General features: G+C 41.0%; 1 protein-coding gene and 1 long non-coding RNA gene across 4 annotated transcripts in view; one reads left to right on the top strand and one right to left on the bottom strand.

Moving 5' to 3' along the window:
- The window catches only part of LOC116294088 (uncharacterized), a 15,772-nt gene extending 12,235 nt beyond the window's left edge, over positions 1-3,537 (top strand). Inside the window, exons 2-3 of one of the 2 annotated variants that reach the window (XR_004196888.2) lie at positions 1,934-2,039; positions 2,801-3,537. This is a non-coding gene — a long non-coding RNA (uncharacterized LOC116294088). Of the gene's footprint in view, positions 1-1,933; positions 2,099-2,800 lie in introns of both variants that reach the window. The other variant, XR_004196887.2, reaches the window with a different exon arrangement.
- Positions 1-21,136, bottom strand: part of LOC116303158 (ATP-binding cassette sub-family B member 6) — a 25,657-nt gene extending 4,521 nt beyond the window's left edge. Inside the window, exons 1-18 of one of the 2 annotated variants that reach the window (XM_089036920.1) lie at positions 21,112-21,136; positions 19,506-20,341; positions 19,137-19,222; positions 18,526-18,617; positions 17,975-18,064; positions 17,466-17,568; positions 17,040-17,129; positions 16,453-16,574; positions 15,534-15,643; positions 15,215-15,280; positions 14,586-14,711; positions 12,640-12,716; positions 4,852-4,915; positions 3,467-3,552; positions 2,775-2,937; positions 1,914-1,987; positions 1,493-1,593; positions 947-1,059 (exon numbers count right to left, since the gene is read on the bottom strand). In XM_089036920.1, the coding sequence (XP_088893046.1) occupies positions 947-1,059; positions 1,493-1,593; positions 1,914-1,987; positions 2,775-2,937; positions 3,467-3,552; positions 4,852-4,915; positions 12,640-12,716; positions 14,586-14,711; positions 15,215-15,280; positions 15,534-15,643; positions 16,453-16,574; positions 17,040-17,129; positions 17,466-17,568; positions 17,975-18,064; positions 18,526-18,617; positions 19,137-19,222; positions 19,506-20,315 (2,373 nt within the window). In that variant the 5' untranslated portion in view covers positions 20,316-20,341; positions 21,112-21,136. Of the gene's footprint in view, positions 1-946; positions 1,060-1,492; positions 1,594-1,913; positions 1,988-2,774; positions 2,938-3,466; positions 3,553-4,851; positions 4,916-12,639; positions 12,717-14,585; positions 14,712-15,214; positions 15,281-15,533; positions 15,644-16,452; positions 16,575-17,039; positions 17,130-17,465; positions 17,569-17,974; positions 18,065-18,525; positions 18,618-19,136; positions 19,223-19,505; positions 20,342-21,002 lie in introns of both variants that reach the window. The other variant, XM_089036919.1, reaches the window with a different exon arrangement.

The raw sequence follows: 21,136 nt of genomic DNA, 5'->3' as shown, positions 1-21,136 counted from the left end.
AGAGGTAATAAGCCTGAAGCGAGATCACGTTTTACCCCCGTCTCTAGACCATAATCCTTTTCACACTGCTTTTGTTCTTTAATTATGGCTATTGTTCCTGTATTCTCTAAGGAATCAAAAATTTTAATATGAAAGAATTTTCAAAACTATCATGGTATAAAGTCGGGGGTAAAACGTCATCTCGCTTCAGGCTTATAGGTAAGCCACCCTTGATTTCCCAGACATCGTCATCATCAATATGCATGACCAATATCGTCATCAGGTCAATCGAGATCATAGATAGTAATCATTATCATCATGGACATCATCATCATCAACATGCATGACCAATATCGTCATCATGTTCAATCAGCATCATAGATAGTGATCAATATCATGGACATTATTATTAATCTTAATTATTGTCATCAGTCAACATCCACATGTAACACACAACACTGTATTACATCAAAATAATACATTTTTTTTGTAAACAGCGCAGATGAACATTTTATGCTAATCTGTGCTTTATAAATATGAATATTATTATTGTTATCATGACAAAGTCAATGTGCTATATTAATATGCATGGCTTTATTCAGTATCATCATAGAGGTTTTGCACCACCACGTGACGGGAGCCATGTTAGATGGCAGGAACTATACGATCGTTTTACATGAGGAAGAATTCAATTCCCGAGAGCAAAGGCATCTTATTGTTCTGCCATCTAGCCACAGGCAGTCCAAGCGGTATTATGGGCATGGGCACGTGATGGTGTCTATTCACCGTCATCAACAACTAAATGTCAAACTATACACAAATAACGCAGGATATCGGAATTAAAACTTACAAGACACACACATATGCTTTTAACTTAATACCTCTCCCATTTTCTTCACATCCATTCACTTTTTTATTCATTCGGTATTTCATTCATTCAACTATGAGACATACGTATTTGTTTTACCTCATCTAAGAGTACTATCGGCGGATTCTTGAGGACAGTTCTGGCGATAGCAACACGCTGTTTCTCTCCACCACTTAGTTTAAGGCCTCTTTCTCCCACCAAGGTCTCGTAGCCTGTGCATGGTACAAATACATTACCTCAGTACTTAAACCACAAAGATTTGGGAAACGGCTTGCATGAGCAGTGCATATAATGTAACTTTAAATTTTAGGCCATTTTGTATGCTTCGTGACGCAAATAATCTAAAACCTGATTGAATGGACTACTCTGACGATACGGCGGCCATCTTGATTCGCAAGGTAGTATGGGTCGCCTATGACGACCACACGATATTTGAGAAATTTCTGCCTTGGTGTCTGGTTAATGTCAATCGACGCCATTATTGTAACAAAGCTTTCAGTTATATTTGCCCCCTGGACAAGACGGCCGCCGTATCGTCGAAGTAGTCATTTATGTGGCATTCCAATTAAACAAAAGCCCAACCTAACAAAGGGTGATTTACTATGGTGGATTCTTACTGATTCCGAGTCGGTTGGTGGGGCTTACCTTTAGGGAATGTCATTATTCTACCATGAATATCAGCAGCCATAGCCGCCTCCTCGACTTCTTCATCGGAACTGTCCAAACGACCATACCGAATGTTGTACCTTCAAAAAACCATATGGTTGATGATGCTTTTATAGTCCAAATGTGGGAAAGTTTTCACGATGGATGATATAATAATGATGAAATACAGATTCATATTAGGGGGTCATGGGATGGGGGGTCATAGTATGGGGGGTCATGGCCGTAATTCATAATGATATATCCCTATAAAGATTGGATGGCTTAGAGATACGGTCAACTCCTTAATGTTTGGTGTCCACTGGGGAAATAAAACAAGGCTTGTCCCAAGACCTGGATCACCCTATCTATATTTAAAAGGGACCTTTAATAACCCAATTTTGTACTCATCTCATTTTTATACCTTATATCATTGTTGAACAGTACTGTGTCTTGAGGAACAACACCAATAGCACTGCGAAGTGATTTCTGCGTCACCTGGTCAAAACAACCAATACATCGTCGTTTTTGCAAAATTTAACTGGAACAGGTCAGGGTTAGAAAAGAGTTTAGTGGAAAACTCACTGTCGTCCGAGGGCGAACGTAAAGGTACTTCCACTCCCCCCCCCCCCCCCCCCCCCCCCAGTCACCCACCCCAAGCACTGAAACTACAATAATTTACTAAGCGTACGCTGATATATTCATTTATCCCACACCATAGAAAGTACAGCCAATCCGAATGCAGGAAAGCTGTCGTATGTTCGTCGCGCGTTGAATCAAAGCATTTATATTTTCTACGGTGGGAGATAAAATAGTTATACAATGCTTTTTGTGCCACACCATGGAATATTCCACTTGTCACTTGGATTTTGTTTGTATACTCACTCGCCTAAAGGCGTAGAGATAGAAAATTCAAGTAACGCGTGGGATATCCCATTTAATAGTACTCGAAAGCATTAATGGCATATATATATAACGTATTTTAATACGTTTAAAAGTCTATAGACCCCCTGCAGCACTTCGGAATGCAGCTCAATCTGGGGTCAAAACAATAGGTTCCAATTTTCAGAAGATTGGAATTCTTTTGCCTTGTCCCTCAGATCGAGCTGCTTTGACGTCACAAGCAAAAAGTCAGGACTGACTCTTACATGACCAATAGCACAATCCAGAAATTTTCGAGTAGGTAAATCTGAGATTTTCGACGATGTCAAAGCCATTCAATCCAATTCAATTTAGAAAGCCATAATGAACATAAATTAATACTAAAAGGAATGATTTTTTTTACCTTTGATATATCTTGACCATCAACAGAGATAGATCCTTCAAGGATGTCATAAAATCTGTACAACAGCCTGATAATCGTGCTCTTCCCGCCACCCGAGTTTCCAACAAATGCTACCGTCTGACCAGGATACACTTTGAAGGAAACATTTTTCACGACGTGGTTGCTAAAAAATAGAATTTTGAAGACTTCGTCTGAGGCTTATGTCAAACGCCGAATTTCAAATGAGCCGAACCTAATGACATCTAAGAAGACCGTAATATCACTCGTGCCACACACCATTCTCGTCAGTTCCCGCGGAGCCTAGAGTTCCTTGCAGGCTCTAACCAATAAGACTAAAATAAAACTTCAATTATATCGACTCCTAAAATAAACACTCAGGAGCTCTCAGATGATCTCACTAAAAGATCGAATTCGAAATTTAGCTCGATTGGATTTGTGGGAGAGCAATAGCAAAGAACCCAGAGAAAAACCATCAAGGGAGAGACCTTACAAACTCTGCTCACAAGTGATGTCGAGTCCAGGAATTGAACCAGAGACCCGAGATGCAGGTGCACTATCACAACATCACCCTTGTTTCTCGAATTCCCGTACATTTTCACTCGAGAAAAGCAATATTTGCACATGAAGACTGTTCACAGGTAGAAAAATCTCCTACAAAGATCATGCGTTCGCCTTGATGTGAAATGCCTTACCTCAGATTGTAACCAAAACTCACGTCCTTGAACTCAATAAGCCCATTAGAAACATTGAGAATAGTTGCGTCTGGAGGATCTAGAACCTGAAAAAAAGTATTTAAACCCTTATGATAAAATACATTGAACTCTAGTGAACCTTCAAATCTTATATATATCTTGATACAACCCCTTAGCGTGGAATTGACCCCTGAATGCGAGGTTAACATGGAAATACGAAAGAAGTGAAACGTTTTCTCGATGGAGTTTGTGGCATTTCTCTTGTATTTCCATGTTAGCCTCATAGATTACATTCAAGATAATCTTGAGAAGGGTTCATTTGAGGTCAGTGTTGGTTTTAGCGGAGGAAAAAAAACCCCTCCATATTCTATTCACTTGTGATGACAAGTCCAGGAATCAAACCAGAGACTTTTAGAGTCGAGAGGTGAGTGCACTACCGCTACGTCACCCTTGACTTCGACCTGTACAATCCCCCTAAGTGACCACAGGTAGCCCAAGCTTGGTTTCTGCGGTGTCCTGTTATAAGGAAATGTATGGGGATTCATCAAAAATTTCAATAAAATCATCTAAACGTAAAATGAAGCCTTGAAAGTTTACCCGATCATTGAGGAATAGCACTTCTTTCACTCTGCGTGGTGATTTTTTGAATTTAGCCCGTTTTAAGATTTTTTTCCCCACCAGTAAGGAAAAAAATCTTAAAACGGACTAACATTTCCTTATAACAGGACACCACAGAAACCAAGCTTGGGCTACCTGTAAAGTGACTATTAGATATTTTACAATAACTTACAAATTTCTCGAGCACTGATTGGTTATTTTTTATCATCAATAAGAGGACAGACAGATAAAGCTGACGTCAACAAGCGCGCGCTCTTTCCGTTGGTTGTTTTGATCGCTAAAAATGAGAAGTTTTTATCGTTTTTGTTATTGTAAAAAACAAATTGACATCAGATTTTTATGTGTCTGTCCTCTTATTGACAATAAATTTCGCAATCACAGTGTCAAAGTAGTATGCGGATCCACACTACTTTGACAATGTGATGAGGGAGAGCTTGCGTAAATCTCAAAAAAATATCGAGCAAGCACTTTATCTACGAAAAAAAATATCGCGCACCCTCTCCTTTCAAAAAATGAATATCGAGCAAACACTAAACAATTTACAATTTTTGGTGGCCCCGCTGGCTACAAAAAAATAATTATCTTCCCCTCCCCCTCCTCCCCAATCCCCCAGAGCCGCCACGAAGGCTACAAAAAAATAAATATCGTGCAACATAAAGTCCTGCAACCCTCCCCCCCCCCCTCGATTATATAATGGTCCATCCCTAAGTACTGACCACTGCACCCGTGACCAGATCTGCCCCCATCCATATAATTAGGTAACTAACCTCACGGCCCTGTGAAAACAGATCAAACATGTTCTCCATGTCAACAAAGCTACTCTGGATTAACCTATGGAATAAAAATATCAGTTGCAAACATCAGTGCATGCATTAAGAACAGAAGCTAGAACAGAAGGTTTCAGCCTCCAACGATCCATTTCGTCTAGATCCAACACTGCAAATGTGAGACACAAAACTAGTACGGCATTTCGTGACTAAGTCTTTATGTAAATATTAGAGTGTGTGACGAAATGTTCATGTAACCAGATAGTAGTTTTGTAACCAGAGATATATAGAGATATATATTCTTACACACATGTACTGAGCATAGATCTCAAAGAAAGAAGCAGTAAATATAAGTTCCAGCAAAAACGTGTCAACTATTGGTTCGAACGGAAAGTACCGTGTGTAACATTTTGGCGACCCTGCCAGGACCGCTAATCGAGGAATTTCTCGTAAAAAGGCGGTTCTCTAGACCTGGAAGACGATTGACCTCGTGGTCAAAGAAGTTGATGTTGTGTTGGACGCACATGGATACGAAATTAGCGTTCCTTTGAATGCTTTCATCGCAAATAAGTCAAGCATTCCCTTCGTATGGTACTGAAGACTTGATGTACGTGGCCTAAGAGGAATTAATGTCCGTTTGAACGCCAGAAAACTTTAGAGAACGTGGTTTTGCAAGATTTGGGGGTGTGGTGTAATAACAGACCAAGCCGGCTACGATGGATTTTGATTTAGAGGCTCAGCAGTTGAGATTGGAGCAAGAAATTTTGAATTTGTCGCTAGAACGCTTGCAGGAGTTAGCAGAACACCTCAAGGTGCCTTGTGAAGATGAAGGAAAACTAAAGTTATCGAGGAAAATACGGAGGACAGTCGAAGAAGTAATAGAGAGCTCAGAGGACAAACAGTTAGTCATTGAAGACATCGGCAAATTCACCAAGGAGAGCAACACAGCGCAGAAGGATGCTGAATACGACAAAGCGAAGAAAGAACTAGAGAAGATGCAAGAGAACTTCAAGAAGATGATGGAGGATTACCAGAAGCAAATCAACGAAGCAAACGAAAAGTTGGTATCTCTACAACCAGGTAACAAATCATCAAAACAGGAAGCAATCGAACCGGTATGTACTCTTAGTGACGTAGGCGTCGTAGATGTACGAAATGCACTCAGGCGCGATTTTCGTATCATTGGTATGATTGGAGGAGATACGCACAAAGACCGCTTGTCTCTCGTAAGTCTCTTGAGGCAAATCGAGGTTGGTCTTAAGAACAAATACAGCGAGACAGAAGTAATCGAAGGCGTGATCAGAGCGATTAGTCCATCACTTAAATTAAGATCTTATTTAGAAATGATGCCAGCGCTAACGATAGGAAAACTTGAGCAGATTCTAAAAGCACATTATAAACAGAAATCTAGTACAGAGCTTTACCAAGAATTGACAACGGCATGTCAGGCTGCGAAGGAGTCTCCGCAAGATTTTCTAATTAGAGTCATGGATTTGCGCCAACAAGTTCTCTTTGCATCGCAAACGAACGAAGGAACTGTTAAGTATGACTCTGCGTTAGTAAATGGTTTATTTCGCCACGTGATCGAGACCGGCCTGCAGTCGGAATCCATACGCACAAAGCTTCGGCCACATCTGTTAAACGCTGACGCTAGTGACGAAGAGCTAATGGAGAAATTAAATGCTGCGGCGTCGGAAGAGTCTGAGCGCATGAGTAAGCTGAGTCCTGGGTCACGCAAAGCGCTCGTTAATCAAATTCACGCTCCTGTCGAACAAAACGATAGAAAAATACCAGCGCCAAAGAACCATGGCAGTGGGAAAGCACAGAGTGAAGATAGCTACATGGCAACGCTCAAGGCTCTTCAGGCTGAAGTGGCTGCAATTCGATCGGATTTAAATAAACCGCGCGAAAGAAGGAAGGAAGAGAGGAATGTTCGCCGTTGCACTAAATGTGAAGAAAACAACGCTGAAAGTTGTAGTCATTGTTTTAAATGTGGATCGGGTGAACACTTCGCGCGGGGTTGCAAAACAAAGTCGGGAAACTCCCGACGGCTACGCCCGGGGGACAGGGAGTAGTCCGGGAAAACAAAGAGTCCCATGTGTGCGTGTCGTGCGGAGTACAAGGGAAACAAGAAACAGTCATACTTTGTTCGGGATGCGAAAGTGTTAATTACTGTTCAAGTGCGTGTAAGTTTGCACATTGGAATGAGCACAAAACACTTTGCAATGCAATAGGCTATCTCACCCAGCAAGAGAATGAAGAGATGAGAGAACAAGGATTTTACCGCACACACCTCACGCCAGGACAACTCACCAAAGTTGTTAATTTGGTGGGGAAGAAATGCATGATAACTTGTTTGTTAAATGGTCGCAAAACTGATGCATTATGGGATACTGGGGCTCAGGTTTCTATCCTCCCCAAAGACTGGATTGACAAACAAATGGATGGGACTACCGTGCGTAAAATAGGGGAACTTTTAGATGGGCAAAATCTAAACCTGACAGCGGCCAACGGTACCCCTTTCCCATTTGAGGGTTGGGTCGAAATAGACTTTGAGCTTTTGTCAGGAGGAGAGGGAGCTAAAGTCAAAGTTCCTTTCTTGGTTTCACGAGACCAATTAGACACACCTATTATTGGGTACAATGTTATCGCAGAACTTGTTAAACGTGAAGGGGAAACAAAGGACGGAATAGTAGTCAGTATGGCGGCGACAATGACTCATCTGAAAAGAAGCGACGTAGAAGGGCTAGTGAGTACGCTGCGCGCGGTTGATCCATACTGCGAACTTGCCGAAATTAAAACTTGCAAGCGAGACATTGTAATACCCAAAAAGCAAGCAACAATTATAAAGTGCTCAGCAAAGGTTGGTCCGACTGAGGGTAAGATTCCAGTTTTGTTTGAACCAGACCCCCAAGCCTCGTGGCCGAGTGAAATAAATGTACCAGAATCTGTAGTGACTATCTCGGGAGGCTCATCCAGTCGCGTGAAAATCAGTGTCGAGAACCACTCTGACCATGACGTACGTATTAAGGGCCACACTGTTCTCGGTAGCCTCTACCAAGTACGGTCGGTGACACCTGTCGAGGTAACACGGAGAGATCTACCATGTCAACAAGCGACACCACCCAGCGAAACGGATTTTAGCGCCGAGGAAATCTCCCACCTACCTAGCGTAGACGGCCTGACAGACGAGCAAAAGAACATCGCTCTGAGCATGCTCAAAGAAGAGGCCCACAGTTTCTCCCAAGACGACAACGACATCGGCTGTGCTGAAGAGCTGCAAATGTCTATCAACCTGTCAGACACCAGACCAGTCCAGAAAACGTACACAGCAATCCCGAGACCTCTGTATCCTGAGGTAAAACAGTACGTGGAGGACCTTCTAAACCGTGGCTGGATACGACACTCGAGATCCTCTTACTCTTCACCAGTAGTGTGCGTTCGTAAGAAGGATGGCAGCCTACGTCTGTGTGTCGACTATCGTCAGCTGAACGAGCGCACAGTTCCAGACCGACACCCACTGCCGCGTGTGCAGACAACTCTAGAGAACCTTGGAGGGAACAGCTGGTTCTCGTTGTTGGACCAAGGAAAAGCCTATCACCAAGGATTCATCCATCCATCTTGTCGAAACCTTACAGCATTCGTGACTCCATGGGGCCTCTATGAATGGGTTAGAATTCCTTTTGGTTTAATGACAGCGCCTGCTGAGTTCCAACGATTCATGGAAGGCTGTCTCCACGACATGCGAGATGACTGTTGCGTCCCCTACATCGATGACGTCATCGTGTACAGTAGGACTTTTGAGGACCATGTCGAGCACATCCGACAGGTTCTACGTCGTTTACGATCCCATGGTATTAAGTTAAAACCTGCTAAGTGTAAGCTGTTTCAAAGAGAAGTCCGTTACCTGGGACAAATCGTATCCGCAGAAGGATATAAACCCGACCCATCGAACGTTGCCGCAGTACTAGTACTGAAAAACTCGCAACCCAAAACAGTCGGGGATGTAAGAAAACTTCTCGGGCTGGTCGGATATTATCGGCGATATATTCAGGACTTCTCAAGGATTGCGTGTCCTCTGTTTGAACTCCTACAAGGACGAAACGAAACTAGCACACCAGAACAGTGCAAGAAAACGTTCCGCCGTGGAAAACGAAGTCAGCCTGCCGTTTCGTCCTCGCAACCAGTAACCTGGGCAGCCAAGCATCAGGAAGCCTTAGAGAAGCTGCTGAATTGTTTGGCTACACCACCCATACTTGGTTATCCAGACTACAACACGTCGTTTGTACTGCACACAGATGCATCAAAGGAGGGATTAGGAGCCGTGCTCTATCAAAGGCAGAACGGTATTATGCGAGTGATAGGGTATGGTTCGCGGGCACTCACGAAGGCTGAGAAGAATTACAACTTACATTCAGGCAAACTAGAATTCCTAGCATTAAAATGGGCTATTTGTAACCATTTCCGCGAATATCTCTATTACGCACCGCAGTTTACCGTCTACACAGACAACAATCCCCTTACGTATGTACTGTCGACAGCTAAATTGAACGCGACCGGCCAACGTTGGGTAGCAGAACTTGCTGATTTCAGGTTTTCAATCAAGTATCGCCCAGGTAGCGTAAATGGTGACGCCGATGCTCTCTCGAGAATGCCTCTTGACATCAACACCTACATGGAATCCTGCACAACCACGACAACGAGAGAAGACGTCTCAGCGGCCTTCAATGGACTCCATGCTCAAGAGAAAGGTGAAGCCGTCTGGATAGCAGCAGTGGGTGGTACTCTAATAACTCCAGATGAAGAAATGTTGAGTGGAGTGACAATTAACGGCCTCCCAACAGATACCATTTTGGAAGCTCAACGACAAGACCCAGCAATAGGACGCGTACTAGCCATGAAGACTGAAGGACGCTGCCCCACAGTCAGAGAGATGAGGAGGGAGCAACCACAGACAAAATCTCTGGTTCGACACTGGAATAAACTACATATAGACGACTGTGGACTACTACGCCGACATATTGGAGAGTATAAACAGCTTGTACTTCCTCCACAATACCACAACTTAGTGTTCAAGGAACTCCACAAGGATATGGGACATTTAGGGGCAGAGAGGGTTGTACACCTCGCACGTGAACGAGTCTTCTGGCCAAACATGGAGAGAGACATCACTCATTTTGTATCTCACGTATGCGAATGTATCAAGCAACGCAAACCGAATCGAGAGACTCGTGCTCCTCTGCAACCCATCAGCACATCCGCGCCTTTTGAACTAATCTCTGTGGACTACCTTCATCTAGAGCGCAGCGTGGGTGGTTATGAGTACATACTGGTAGTAGTCGATCACTTCACTCGCTTTGCGCAGGCATATGCAACTAGAAACAAATCAGCAGCAACTGCAGCTGAACGACTGTACAACGACTTCTTTCTCCGATTCGGATTTCCTGGTGCAATCGTACACGATCAAGGAAAGGAATTTGAGAACAAACTCTTTCAACAACTCCAGCGTCTATCAGGAACATCTCGAGTGCGGACGACTCCATATCACCCACAGTGCAATGGGAAAGCAGAGCACTTCAATCGGACACTGCTGTCGATGTTAAGAACTTTGCCTGAAACCGCGAAAAGTAGATGGAAAGACTCGCTAAATAAAGTAGTGCACGCGTACAATTGTACTAAAAGCAGCTCAACTGGTTACTCGCCATTTTATTTGATGTTTGGCCGGACTCCAAGACTACCGATCGACATAATTCTCGGAACATCAAACAAAAAGGGAACATCCAGCTACACCGAGTTCGCTAAGAAATGGCACACAGCAATGCAGGAAGCATACCTGAAGGCAGCGAAAAATGCTGATATCTCTACCTCTAGAGGAAAGAAGAACTATGACCAGAAGGTTCACTACACACAGTTGCAGCCAGGTGACCGCGTTTTGGTCAGGAACCTCTCTGAACGTGGAGGGCCAGGAAAGCTTAGATCACATTGGGAGGACAAGGTTCATGTGGTAGTACAAAAGAGAGAGGGAATCCCGGTATACGTTGTGAGACCGGAAGGACGCCCAATCGACGGTAAAAGAAGAATACTCCACAGGAATCTACTCCTACCATGTGACTCACTTCCACTGGGCCACACCCAGCTACAAATGGAACAAAGGCAAGCAAACCAGAATCAAGATAGACCGGCCTTGACACAACCTCAGTTTCTAACTAATGACAGTCCATCTGATGACGAGTCAGAAGAACAGTTTAGAGGGTTTTTACCAAACGAACTGAATCCAGCAACTAATGAACGTGAACATAATGAGTCAGCGGAAACAGACCCCCCACAAGAAGACCAGGTATCCCAGCAAGACAATCTACCTCAGGAAGACTACGCAAGCCATGACCAAGCTCAGAACCTTGAGGACGCTCAACCTCAGCTCATCACTGTAGGCGAACCTGACACAGAATTAGAAGCAGTTCCTCCTACAGAACCGGAAGGCAGACCAGTCCGCGAGAGACGCCCTCCACAGACGCTAACCTACAACACTCTTGGGACACCAATGACTAACTGGTACCATGCAAATGGTATCGCAGCTTACCCTTATTACGGAGGGACGTATCACTACCCCGCTCCTGCACACGGAGGGACCTTCATCAACCCACCAGTCTTGTCTAGACAAGGACAAGTTCAACAACCTTACAACCAACCTGTATACCCATGGACAGTGTATCGCCAACAGTTTAATGGCTACAACACTTACAACCCGCAGTACTAACAGATATATTTTTAGCATATTATTCTTATAGTTTATCAAAAAAAAAAAAAAAAAACTGGAACGGGACTGTGTCAAATACACAATGATTAGTCAGGGACTACACACGTCCTACTACACGAAACATTAGAGAGACGACGTGCCCAGCGCCGGCGGACAAGAGAAGTCATATGGACTATAGAAAACGAGACAGCAATTAACTGATTGGGCCTGATCAACCCAATTCACTTGAACTCTATAATCTGTAGATAGTCTTTGAATAGTGTACACGTCTGATTTATGTTTAGTGTTTTGTCATGTCCAGGAGGACATCATTTTAAGTGGGGGAGTATGTGAGACACAAAACTAGTACGGCATTTCGTGACTAAGTCTTTATGTAAATATTAGAGTGTGTGACGAAATGTTCATGTAACCAGATAGTAGTTTTGTAACCAGAGATATATAGAGATATATATTCTTACACACATGTACTGAGCATAGATCTCAAAGAAAGAAGCAGTAAATATAAGTTCCAGCAAAAACGTGTCAACTATTGGTTCGAACGGAAAGTACCGTGTGTAACACAAACTACCCAGTTTGGTACCATGTTTATATTATGAAGAGCGCAATAACAGAAGTAATATCCGACTGGCTGATGATAAAAGGCTTGTAGGTAGTGGAAGTAAAATGGCGCCATCATGCAAACGGCCTATTTCTTGCCTGAGTGGTCCCTCAGTGCAACTGGTTATGCACCTCTAACCCTTGATACCATGAGCCTTGAATAGACCTGTTACGCTAAAAAGTATTTCCGGGTCCAGATGCTCATATTAAAACCGTAAAAATAAAACCAACGATTTGATCCGAAGCTAACGAATCGCACTAAAAAAAAAAGAAATCTTTGCAGAATTTGCTTTTCATTTTGACCTGGAAGTCTAATTTTATACTGGAATGACGTACAGTGTTCATGACTAGTACACTCAAAAGATCTTTATATACGACACAAAATTGTTCCCAAAAGAGCTGTGGTTAAAGTCAATGATTGAACCTGTACTGACCTGTAGTAGGTGCCAAAAAAATTCAAAGGCACGTACAACTGTACCATGTACGTGATGAACTGGACAAATTCTCCAACCTATGATAGGAAAAAGAAACGTTTTAAGCCGAATGATCCTCGAGACAATACATCTAGCTTAATGTAGTGGTTTGTCAAACAACTGTGAATCAGCTTTGGGAGCGCAGCGTTATCCTGGCAGGGTTTTAAATGCTTTGCGTGTGACCAGGGGTGCTTACCATTTACCCAGAAAAAACGGAAATTGGAAAAACGAACGCTATATGTCCGATCGCAAAGTACCGGAAAGCTGATTGAGGTAATCCACTTTTCCCGCTCTTTTCGGTTCTTCCGGTAGACGGGTTTATATTTATCGCAATTCAAAGTTTCGCGCTCTATTCTTATCATTAGCAAACGAATTTGCAACCGGATAGTCTCATACGCAGCCGCTATTAGGGTCGTCACGCAACGCTCACTCCCCTAAGTAGCTGGTAGCTAGCTAGCGTAAGGGGAGTGAGCGTTGCATGACGACACTAATAGCGGCTGCGTAGGAGGATACCAACCGATGTATGTAAGGTGGTGAATATGAAATTTTACAAATAGTTCCCTTTTAGCCAATGAGTATCCACCTAACCACACCCTCTTTAGAAAATTCTTAATCATCCTCAAAGCATTCATTTCGCGGGTTTTGAAAATGTCTTTTCTTGGCACGATATCATTAAGCTCAGTTGGTCGTCCAAGGTATTAGTTTTGCGGAAGATTTTGAATAAAATAGTATCGGAATTCTACGAATAGTTTCTTTTAAGCCATCAAGAATTCACCTCATCCCACCCACTCAGAGAATCTGTGCATTTTTAATTGAACTATTCCCTATTTGCGAGGTTTGAACATGTTCTTCAGGGAGATCTTGGCAAAATATTATTGAGCTCAGTTGGAAGTCAAAGGTATTAGTATCGAGGAAGAGGCTCAACAGGAATAAAATCGTGAAGTTGGCAGAACTTTCTACGTGTAGGTGTACAAGGTTAGATGACCACTGTTAGGAGATTTGTCATAACAGGAAGCAACATTAGTTTAGAGATGGGATCGCACGTATACTAAAAAATACATGCATATCTGACTGTTCTCACCATGCCATCACAAAACAAGGAAAAATCCAGGCGAGTGAGTAGGACTCGGATATGTGTATGATGTATACATGTCTTGAATGAATGATGAATTGGCAAATTCGTAGTTGTACTTGGGCCTATATATACCCTTTCTTAAAGTAGCCGTTACTACGTGTTGTGATTGGATGAAGTACTGGAAGCAAATGGAAAGCCATTTCAATGTTAGGTCATGTCGTATCATTTACGTGCGCTGAAACTGCTGAAAGACAGTAGCGTATATTTCCCACTACGAAAACCATTCTTATGGGAAACCATTTTAATGTTACAGCATGCTGTATCATTTGGGTGCGCTGTAAGTCAGTAGCGTATATTTCCCACTACGAAAACAATTCTTATGGGAAACCATTTTGATGTTACAGCATGCTGTATCATTTGGGTGCGCTGTAAGTCAGTAGCGTATATTTCCCACTACGAAAACAATTCTTATGGGAAACCATTTTGATGTTACAGCATGCTGTATCATATGGGTGCGCTGTAAGTCAGTAGCGTATATTTCTCACTACGAAAACAATTCTTATGGGAAACCATTTTAATGTTACAGCATGCTGTATCATATGGGTACGCTGAAAGACAGTAGCGTATGTTTCCCACTACGAAAACCATTCTTATGGGAAACCATTTTAATGTTACAGCATGACGTATCATATGGGTACGCTGAAAGACAGTAGCGTATGTTTCCCACTACGAAAACCATTCTTATGGGAAACCATTTTAATGTTACAGTATGACGTATCATATGGGTGCGCTGTAGCGCAGAATTGTATATGTTACCCACGAATTATCTTACCCCTAGTGTTCCATTCACCACCAGATGTCCACAGTACATTGCACCAACTAGAAGACCAACATTAATGATGGTATTCTGAGCTGTGTTGAGTATGGCTAATGAGCCAAGTACCTTCCATTCACATTCCTGGTGGGCAGCAAACACACATGGGTTAGTTAAGACGTATTAAAACTGTTATGATTTATTTATTTCTCCAACTGGTTAGAGCTGTGCTACGGGGTCATTCAGTGAAAATAATGTTAGCACAGAACAAATTATGGCGTATAAACGTGCAGAAAAAGTTTCGTAATGTCATATCGTTTTGACCTTTTGCTGATTGCATTCACATCGTCAAAAGCTCAGTTTGGACTTGGTATGACCTTGTTTAGCATATTAAACTTATTTTGCAATTTTACGTTATGAGAAGTTGAAATGAGTTTCCCTAGTTTTGCAACAATTGTGGCAACAATTCTGGAACACTATTTGATGTAACATCATTTTTCCACACAAACAGCAACATTCCTTTTGTGAAAAAAATTTGCGAGACTTTTTGGTGCATTGGCGACACTCAGTTTTGACGCAGGAATTAAAAAATACAAGACTTTTTGCTAATTGTAACGGGGAGGGGAGGGGTTAGGGGTTCAACTGACCTGGTAGCCAACAATGGCGTCATTCAATCGGTTCACTTCAAATTCTTCACCTGCATAATATTTGACCTGCACAAGAAACGAGCAAAAAGATATATGCATATAAGAAGTAAGACGAGACGCTTAAGAGGCTTTTCACTACATCACTTGAAGGCAGCCATGACCGGATGCACAACAATAGAGTATTTTTCCCCTGGGAAACTGGACTCTTTCTCATGTAAATCAGATTAGACCAGATTCAATTGTTTCTGTCTCCTGTCATGTCTGCCTTCACGTGATGGTGCAAACCAAGACACTATTTTTTATCTAAATATTTTCTTACAGTTTCAAAGTTGAGAAGAGAATCCACAGCTTTTGCTTTGGCATCATTGTCCCTGATATTCATGTCACGCCGGAATTTTGTCCTCCATTCTGTGACTATGATTGTAGAAGCTAAATACGATAAATACACAGAAGATTACTAGTCACATACTGTACTAATAGACCCCTTGCAGCACGTCGGGATGCAGCAAAATTTGGAGGACATGACAATAGACCCCTTACATGTGACGTCAAAGCAGCTCGATCTGGGAGACAAAACAAAAGAATTCCAAGATCTCCTGAGAATTGGAACCTATCGTTTTGTCCCTCAGATTGAGCTGCATTCCAAAGTGCTGCAAGGGGACCATAGGTTTTCAACTCTTAGGAGATTGAAATTCTTTTGTTCTGTCCTCCAAATTGAGCTTCGTTTGATGTCACATGCAAGGGGTCTATACAGTAAAAAACCCTTCTTAGCCACCTTTTACTAGGGAATATTTCACTCAAGACAAAACAGGTAACCCAGGCATAGACTGTCCATGTCGACCACAAATACAAGAAATTTAAGAAACCCACGTGTAAAGAATGAATGAACATGTAATGAGATTTTAGTCTTGCATTTGCTTGCATGAAGGCATTCAAGTTCACACTTTGATGAATGAGAAAGCAAGTTCAAATGCAAGTACAAATGCAAGTACAAATGCAAGGAAATCAAGAATTTTGCCTTTGCCTCTGCATTAATAAATTTACTCATAATTCAGCTTGCATTTTGCACTTGCATTGCTCTTGTAAACCAAGCTAACGTTCTGCATGGTACAAGCTGAAGTACACGTGAAAATCTCAGAGTGAACATAAAAAGAGATATGGATTTCAAGAAACGTTTTTTTTTTTGCAGGTAAAAACCTGCACACCCCAATTATCCAGTTGCACTGCATATAACCTACCTAAGTAAGCTGACATTGAGATAAAGACAATGAGACCAAACCAGCCATTGAAAGCAACAATGAAATACACTATGGCAATAATAATATCAGCAATTGTTGGCACAATGTTGAATAGGATATAACTGTGGAAGAAAAAAGTCTTAGGAATAAGGATTACTGCATTGGGTAGAGTCAGTTAGATTGCTTAGCTTACAGTAAAAACATGCATTGTATTGTTAAGATTTTAAAATAATAAAAGATGTGATATTTGTTTCATCAAGAAAATGGACTACTTCGACAATGCAGCAGCCATCTTGAATCACAAGACACTGTGGGTCGTCCAGGGGGCAAAAAGACAAAGCTTCGTTACTAGAATGGAGTCAATTGATATTTAAGGTTCATAACAGGACATCTTGACAAGAGATGAATTTTGGGAAATGGACAGTTCTACAACTGAGAAAATTTCTCAAATATCAAGGGGTCATCATTTCAGCATGTTTGTTTTGTTTTGTCCCGTGTGTAAACCATAATGGCTTGTGATTCAAGATGGCTGCCGCATCGTCGAAGTAATCCATTCAAAATTATCATTATTATTGTCTGCAACTCACTTGAGAAGGTTGTAAATACTGTTTGATCCTCGATTCACCATTGTTATGACCTCACCAGTCTTCCTGGTAATGTGCCACCTCAAAGACAAACTAATGAAAAAAGTGAAAAAATAGGAAAATTGAAAAAAGTATGCTGAATGAAAAAACAAATAGACAATGTAGACCTTGTGAAAATCTGGATGTATGTTTCTCTTATGATTAAGCATAGGTGGTCTAGAGGTTTACTGGATCATATATGAGTTTAGTTTGTTTGATGTGTTGTTCTTTCCCTTGCCCTGAGGATTTTTTAGGCCCCGGATTCTCTGGTTTTTCTCTCTTCAAAAGAATCAACATGTGTGTTGTATATTGTATGGTGTAAATATAGAATGTAGTGGTAGTGCGCGTGGAGCATTTATAATAGATACAGTAGAAACATGAATACAGTACCTGTGAAGATGTTCAAAGAGTCTAACTTGAAGAGTTCTACTTGTAAACTGCTGGATTCTTATCCATACAAAAGTACGCAAGTTGCTCAAAGCCCCTGAGTTTCCTGGAGAAAAGACAGGTATAGATTCATCAATACTCCAGTTGAATTCTGTTTCTCTCAGCCTTTAGCTTCAGTCATGCATTTAAATATTCTGCCATTCAACCAAAACCCATGAACTGTTCTGTAGTATGTACATTCCTCATTATACAATGGCCCTTAATAAAAGAAAATAACATATTTGCACAGCATGGAGGCAAATGCTGAACAAAGGCAAACTCAAAATGGGAGTATTTCTCATGTAAAACAATCCTATTATTCCTGCCATCTAACATGGCTGCTGTCACGTAATAGTGCAAGTCTTTATAGCTTAGCTCAGCAAAATATGAAAAATATATTCAAAATATATTTAAAGCTACAGTAAGATTCTATCACAAGATGCTGGTAATATACGGATAGAATGCCACTTTACCTGTTCCCATCCATTTCAGAGCTACATAAATACCAATCAATGCATAAGGATCTACAACCTTATGATTGCCGACACCAGTTAACTTGTTGACTGTGAAGAACAACAGTAATACAGAAAATCACATCTACATGTAGTTTAAAATAATGTCTAGACTTCACAAAGCATTTAGGATTAATGTCCATTATCAGCTGGGTGCAATGTTTCTGATGCACCTTACCAGGGAAATTATATCAGAAACAATAAAGATGGGTTGTATAAAAAAAATAATAATTTAAACAGTTATGCCACTTACTGTAAGTATTTGTGCATGGATTGACCTTGGTCAAGCGACCGATAAGATGTGTACGTATGTATGTATGTATGTGTGTATGTATGTGTGCATGTATATCTGTGTGTATGTGTGTATACGTATGTAATATATATGTATGTATCATCAGTCATCATCATCACCATCTTCAACATCACCACCACCATCACCACCACCATCACCATCACCATCACCATCACCATCATCAGACAAACATGTCACAGTTGTACTGGCATAAACTTACCAATAAGTTTGTAGGAGTAGGGAATGAGAACATTGACAACTCTTCCAAGAGCCAGTAAGATAAAACAGACCACTACTTTTAACTGAAGCCACCTTGTAATGGTTAAGAGGACAAATAACTACAGTATTAGACTCAGCGGCAATGTAATCTTGTCAAAATTTTTAAAAAGGAGCAGTGAACTAAAGTGGCTAAACAAGAGATTATGGCATTCTACTGTATACTTAGCAGCTGTGTGACAAGTGTTTCACTTCAGATCAAATGCAATTGCAAACACAAATGCATGAACACAATCCCTTGTTTTAAGGCTAAGAATTATGGTCATGGGGGGGGGGGGGGAGGGGGGACAAACAGCAACAACCCAAAGAAAATGGTGAAATTGTTTTCATTCTTCCTTTCCATATTTCTGCTTCTTGTATATGTCAGCACATATATTATATTTTAGTCAATTTAAGTAAACAGAAAAATATGCAAAAGTTGGGTTAAAGTGACCTGGAAATGAGGGCTGGTGGCAAAACAGCTAAGCCCACTGTGATTGGCTGAAACGAAATTCGCCGCTCAGCTGGTTATTTACTACTTTAATTAAGACCCACATTTATTTTTTACATACTGACCTGTTTGAAGGCCATAAAAATGGCCAAAGCATCTTGCATTTTTTCCAGAAATCTTTGAAAGCAGATTGACCAGATCGATCAGAAACCTATAGGTATAACATATTAAAACAATGTTACAATACACAAGGTCTAGGTTAAAAGTACTAATCAGTCGTAAGACAGATTCAATAGGTAACAAATATTAATTATGACCACTACCCAGCCTATACGAAAACCTGTTATGATAAAAAGAACTGGAAATTTGCAGTTGAAATGTCATTTCTACTACTATCTACAACAGTGTGACATTTGTCAGGCCAGAGGCATACTGTATTTCAAGTATGACAGGACAAAAAAAAATTGAATTAAAATAAACCAATTACGACTTACCACAGATGTTGCTTCATTAGGCCCTTGCCTTTCACGTACATGTACCTCAAGAACAGGTTCTGGTTTGTACAGTCCTGGAGCCTTGAGTCCAAGCAAAAAGAGCAAAGAAATACAGACATACCTAGTTATAAAAAGACCTAATTCTACTTGTTTGATGGTAGTTTTGTGTTCAAACCACCAGTGTTTATTATTCCAGGAAATAAAAGACAGGTTCTCGTTGATAAAGGCAAGACCCCAGAAGAGGATCATCCCAAGTGAGTGGGAAGATCTCTTTGCTTTGAAAAAGGCAATACTTTCATATCGCAAAACCAGGAGACCAATCAGCCATAAGAGAAGAGATGCAGCATCAAAGAAGATAGTCACACCCTGTAACCTGGACGAATCAAGGCCTCCTTTGGTTGCAAAATCAATCAGTGGTACAATCATCAGACACACATGCAGAAATTGTTGGAACGTGAAGAGGAAGGACATTTGGTCAGTGCCATGAACAAACTTCACTGGATTGGGAATTTGAGGATGACCATTCTCCTTAGAGTTTGTCCTATTGACTGTCCCGAATCTAATATCGTGGGGAATTTCATTGTTGGGTACTGGCCCTGACTCTGCATCCTCTGTTGAATCAAAATTTCTATAGGCATTTTTATATCTTTCTTTTCGTTGAATATATTTGACGAGGCCAATAAACAAGATCAGAGCTAGTAAAATTGCTGGAGGGTAGGTTTCCATGATACATCTTGGTAGCCCTTCATCTTCTGATGCTCCATGAATGAGGCTTTCGTTAAACTCACAGTAAATTGAACAAACTTTCATTGTGTCAAAGCAACGTTGCTAAGCATCTGTAAAAAATGTCAAGAACTTGTTTTAATATCAAAAAATAGAGTGATAAATTATGTCTGAAAAATACAACTTCTTGGCTGTGGTTTTAGAAAAACTGTTTCAACTTTCTGCAAGAATTATCAATAGTTTTGTACTTGAACAATGAGCCTAAACATTCCTAAACGTAAGGTTACGTAATAGGAATTGAAAAAATAAATATCAAACTTGAACCTCTCATATGTATACCCTGCGACAATGGCAAAAACGACAAAAGGGTTCAAGAATCGGTAAAAAGTTGAGAATTTCTCCTCTACAAGAACAAAGACGTAGCTGTAAAAACCTGCCTATAGTAATATGCAGCAGTGAGTGCAGCAGTTGGCATCGTGTCATACAGTAAGCTTACTAGAAGTATAAGTTAGTTATTAATTAACGAAAAAAATCCCGCCAAAGGCGTTAAAAATATACTTATAAGAAAGATAAATGACAACAAATAAATTCTATGAAGTAATAAAAACAAATAAAATATGGATTAATCCGTGTATGGAAAGATTGTTTTCAAAATCATTTTGCCTTAAATACTGTAATGTTTTGATCGCAGTCTTAAGATTCACTTTCCTTTTGAGCGTATATAATCGCTCATAACATAATTTCTGTAGTTCATTTTACTGAACAAAAACTTACCTGCATTACAGAACAGTAGCTAAAACTCTACATAAGCGGAGAAAATCAACTAAAGAAGAAAATTTTGAGTGCAAATGTTTAGGTTTTGTTACAGTGTAGCATGACTCACCATGGGCTTTGTCTGCACTTCAAAC

This window comes from Actinia tenebrosa, unplaced genomic scaffold (genome assembly GCF_029948245.1).
Source record: "Actinia tenebrosa isolate PJP-AT-01 unplaced genomic scaffold, QUT_ActTen_1.0 PGA_scaffold4__44_contigs__length_22323623, whole genome shotgun sequence".
Taxonomy (NCBI): domain Eukaryota; kingdom Metazoa; phylum Cnidaria; class Anthozoa; order Actiniaria; family Actiniidae; genus Actinia; species Actinia tenebrosa.
This window is presented reverse-complemented; position numbering and strand designations above follow the sequence as displayed.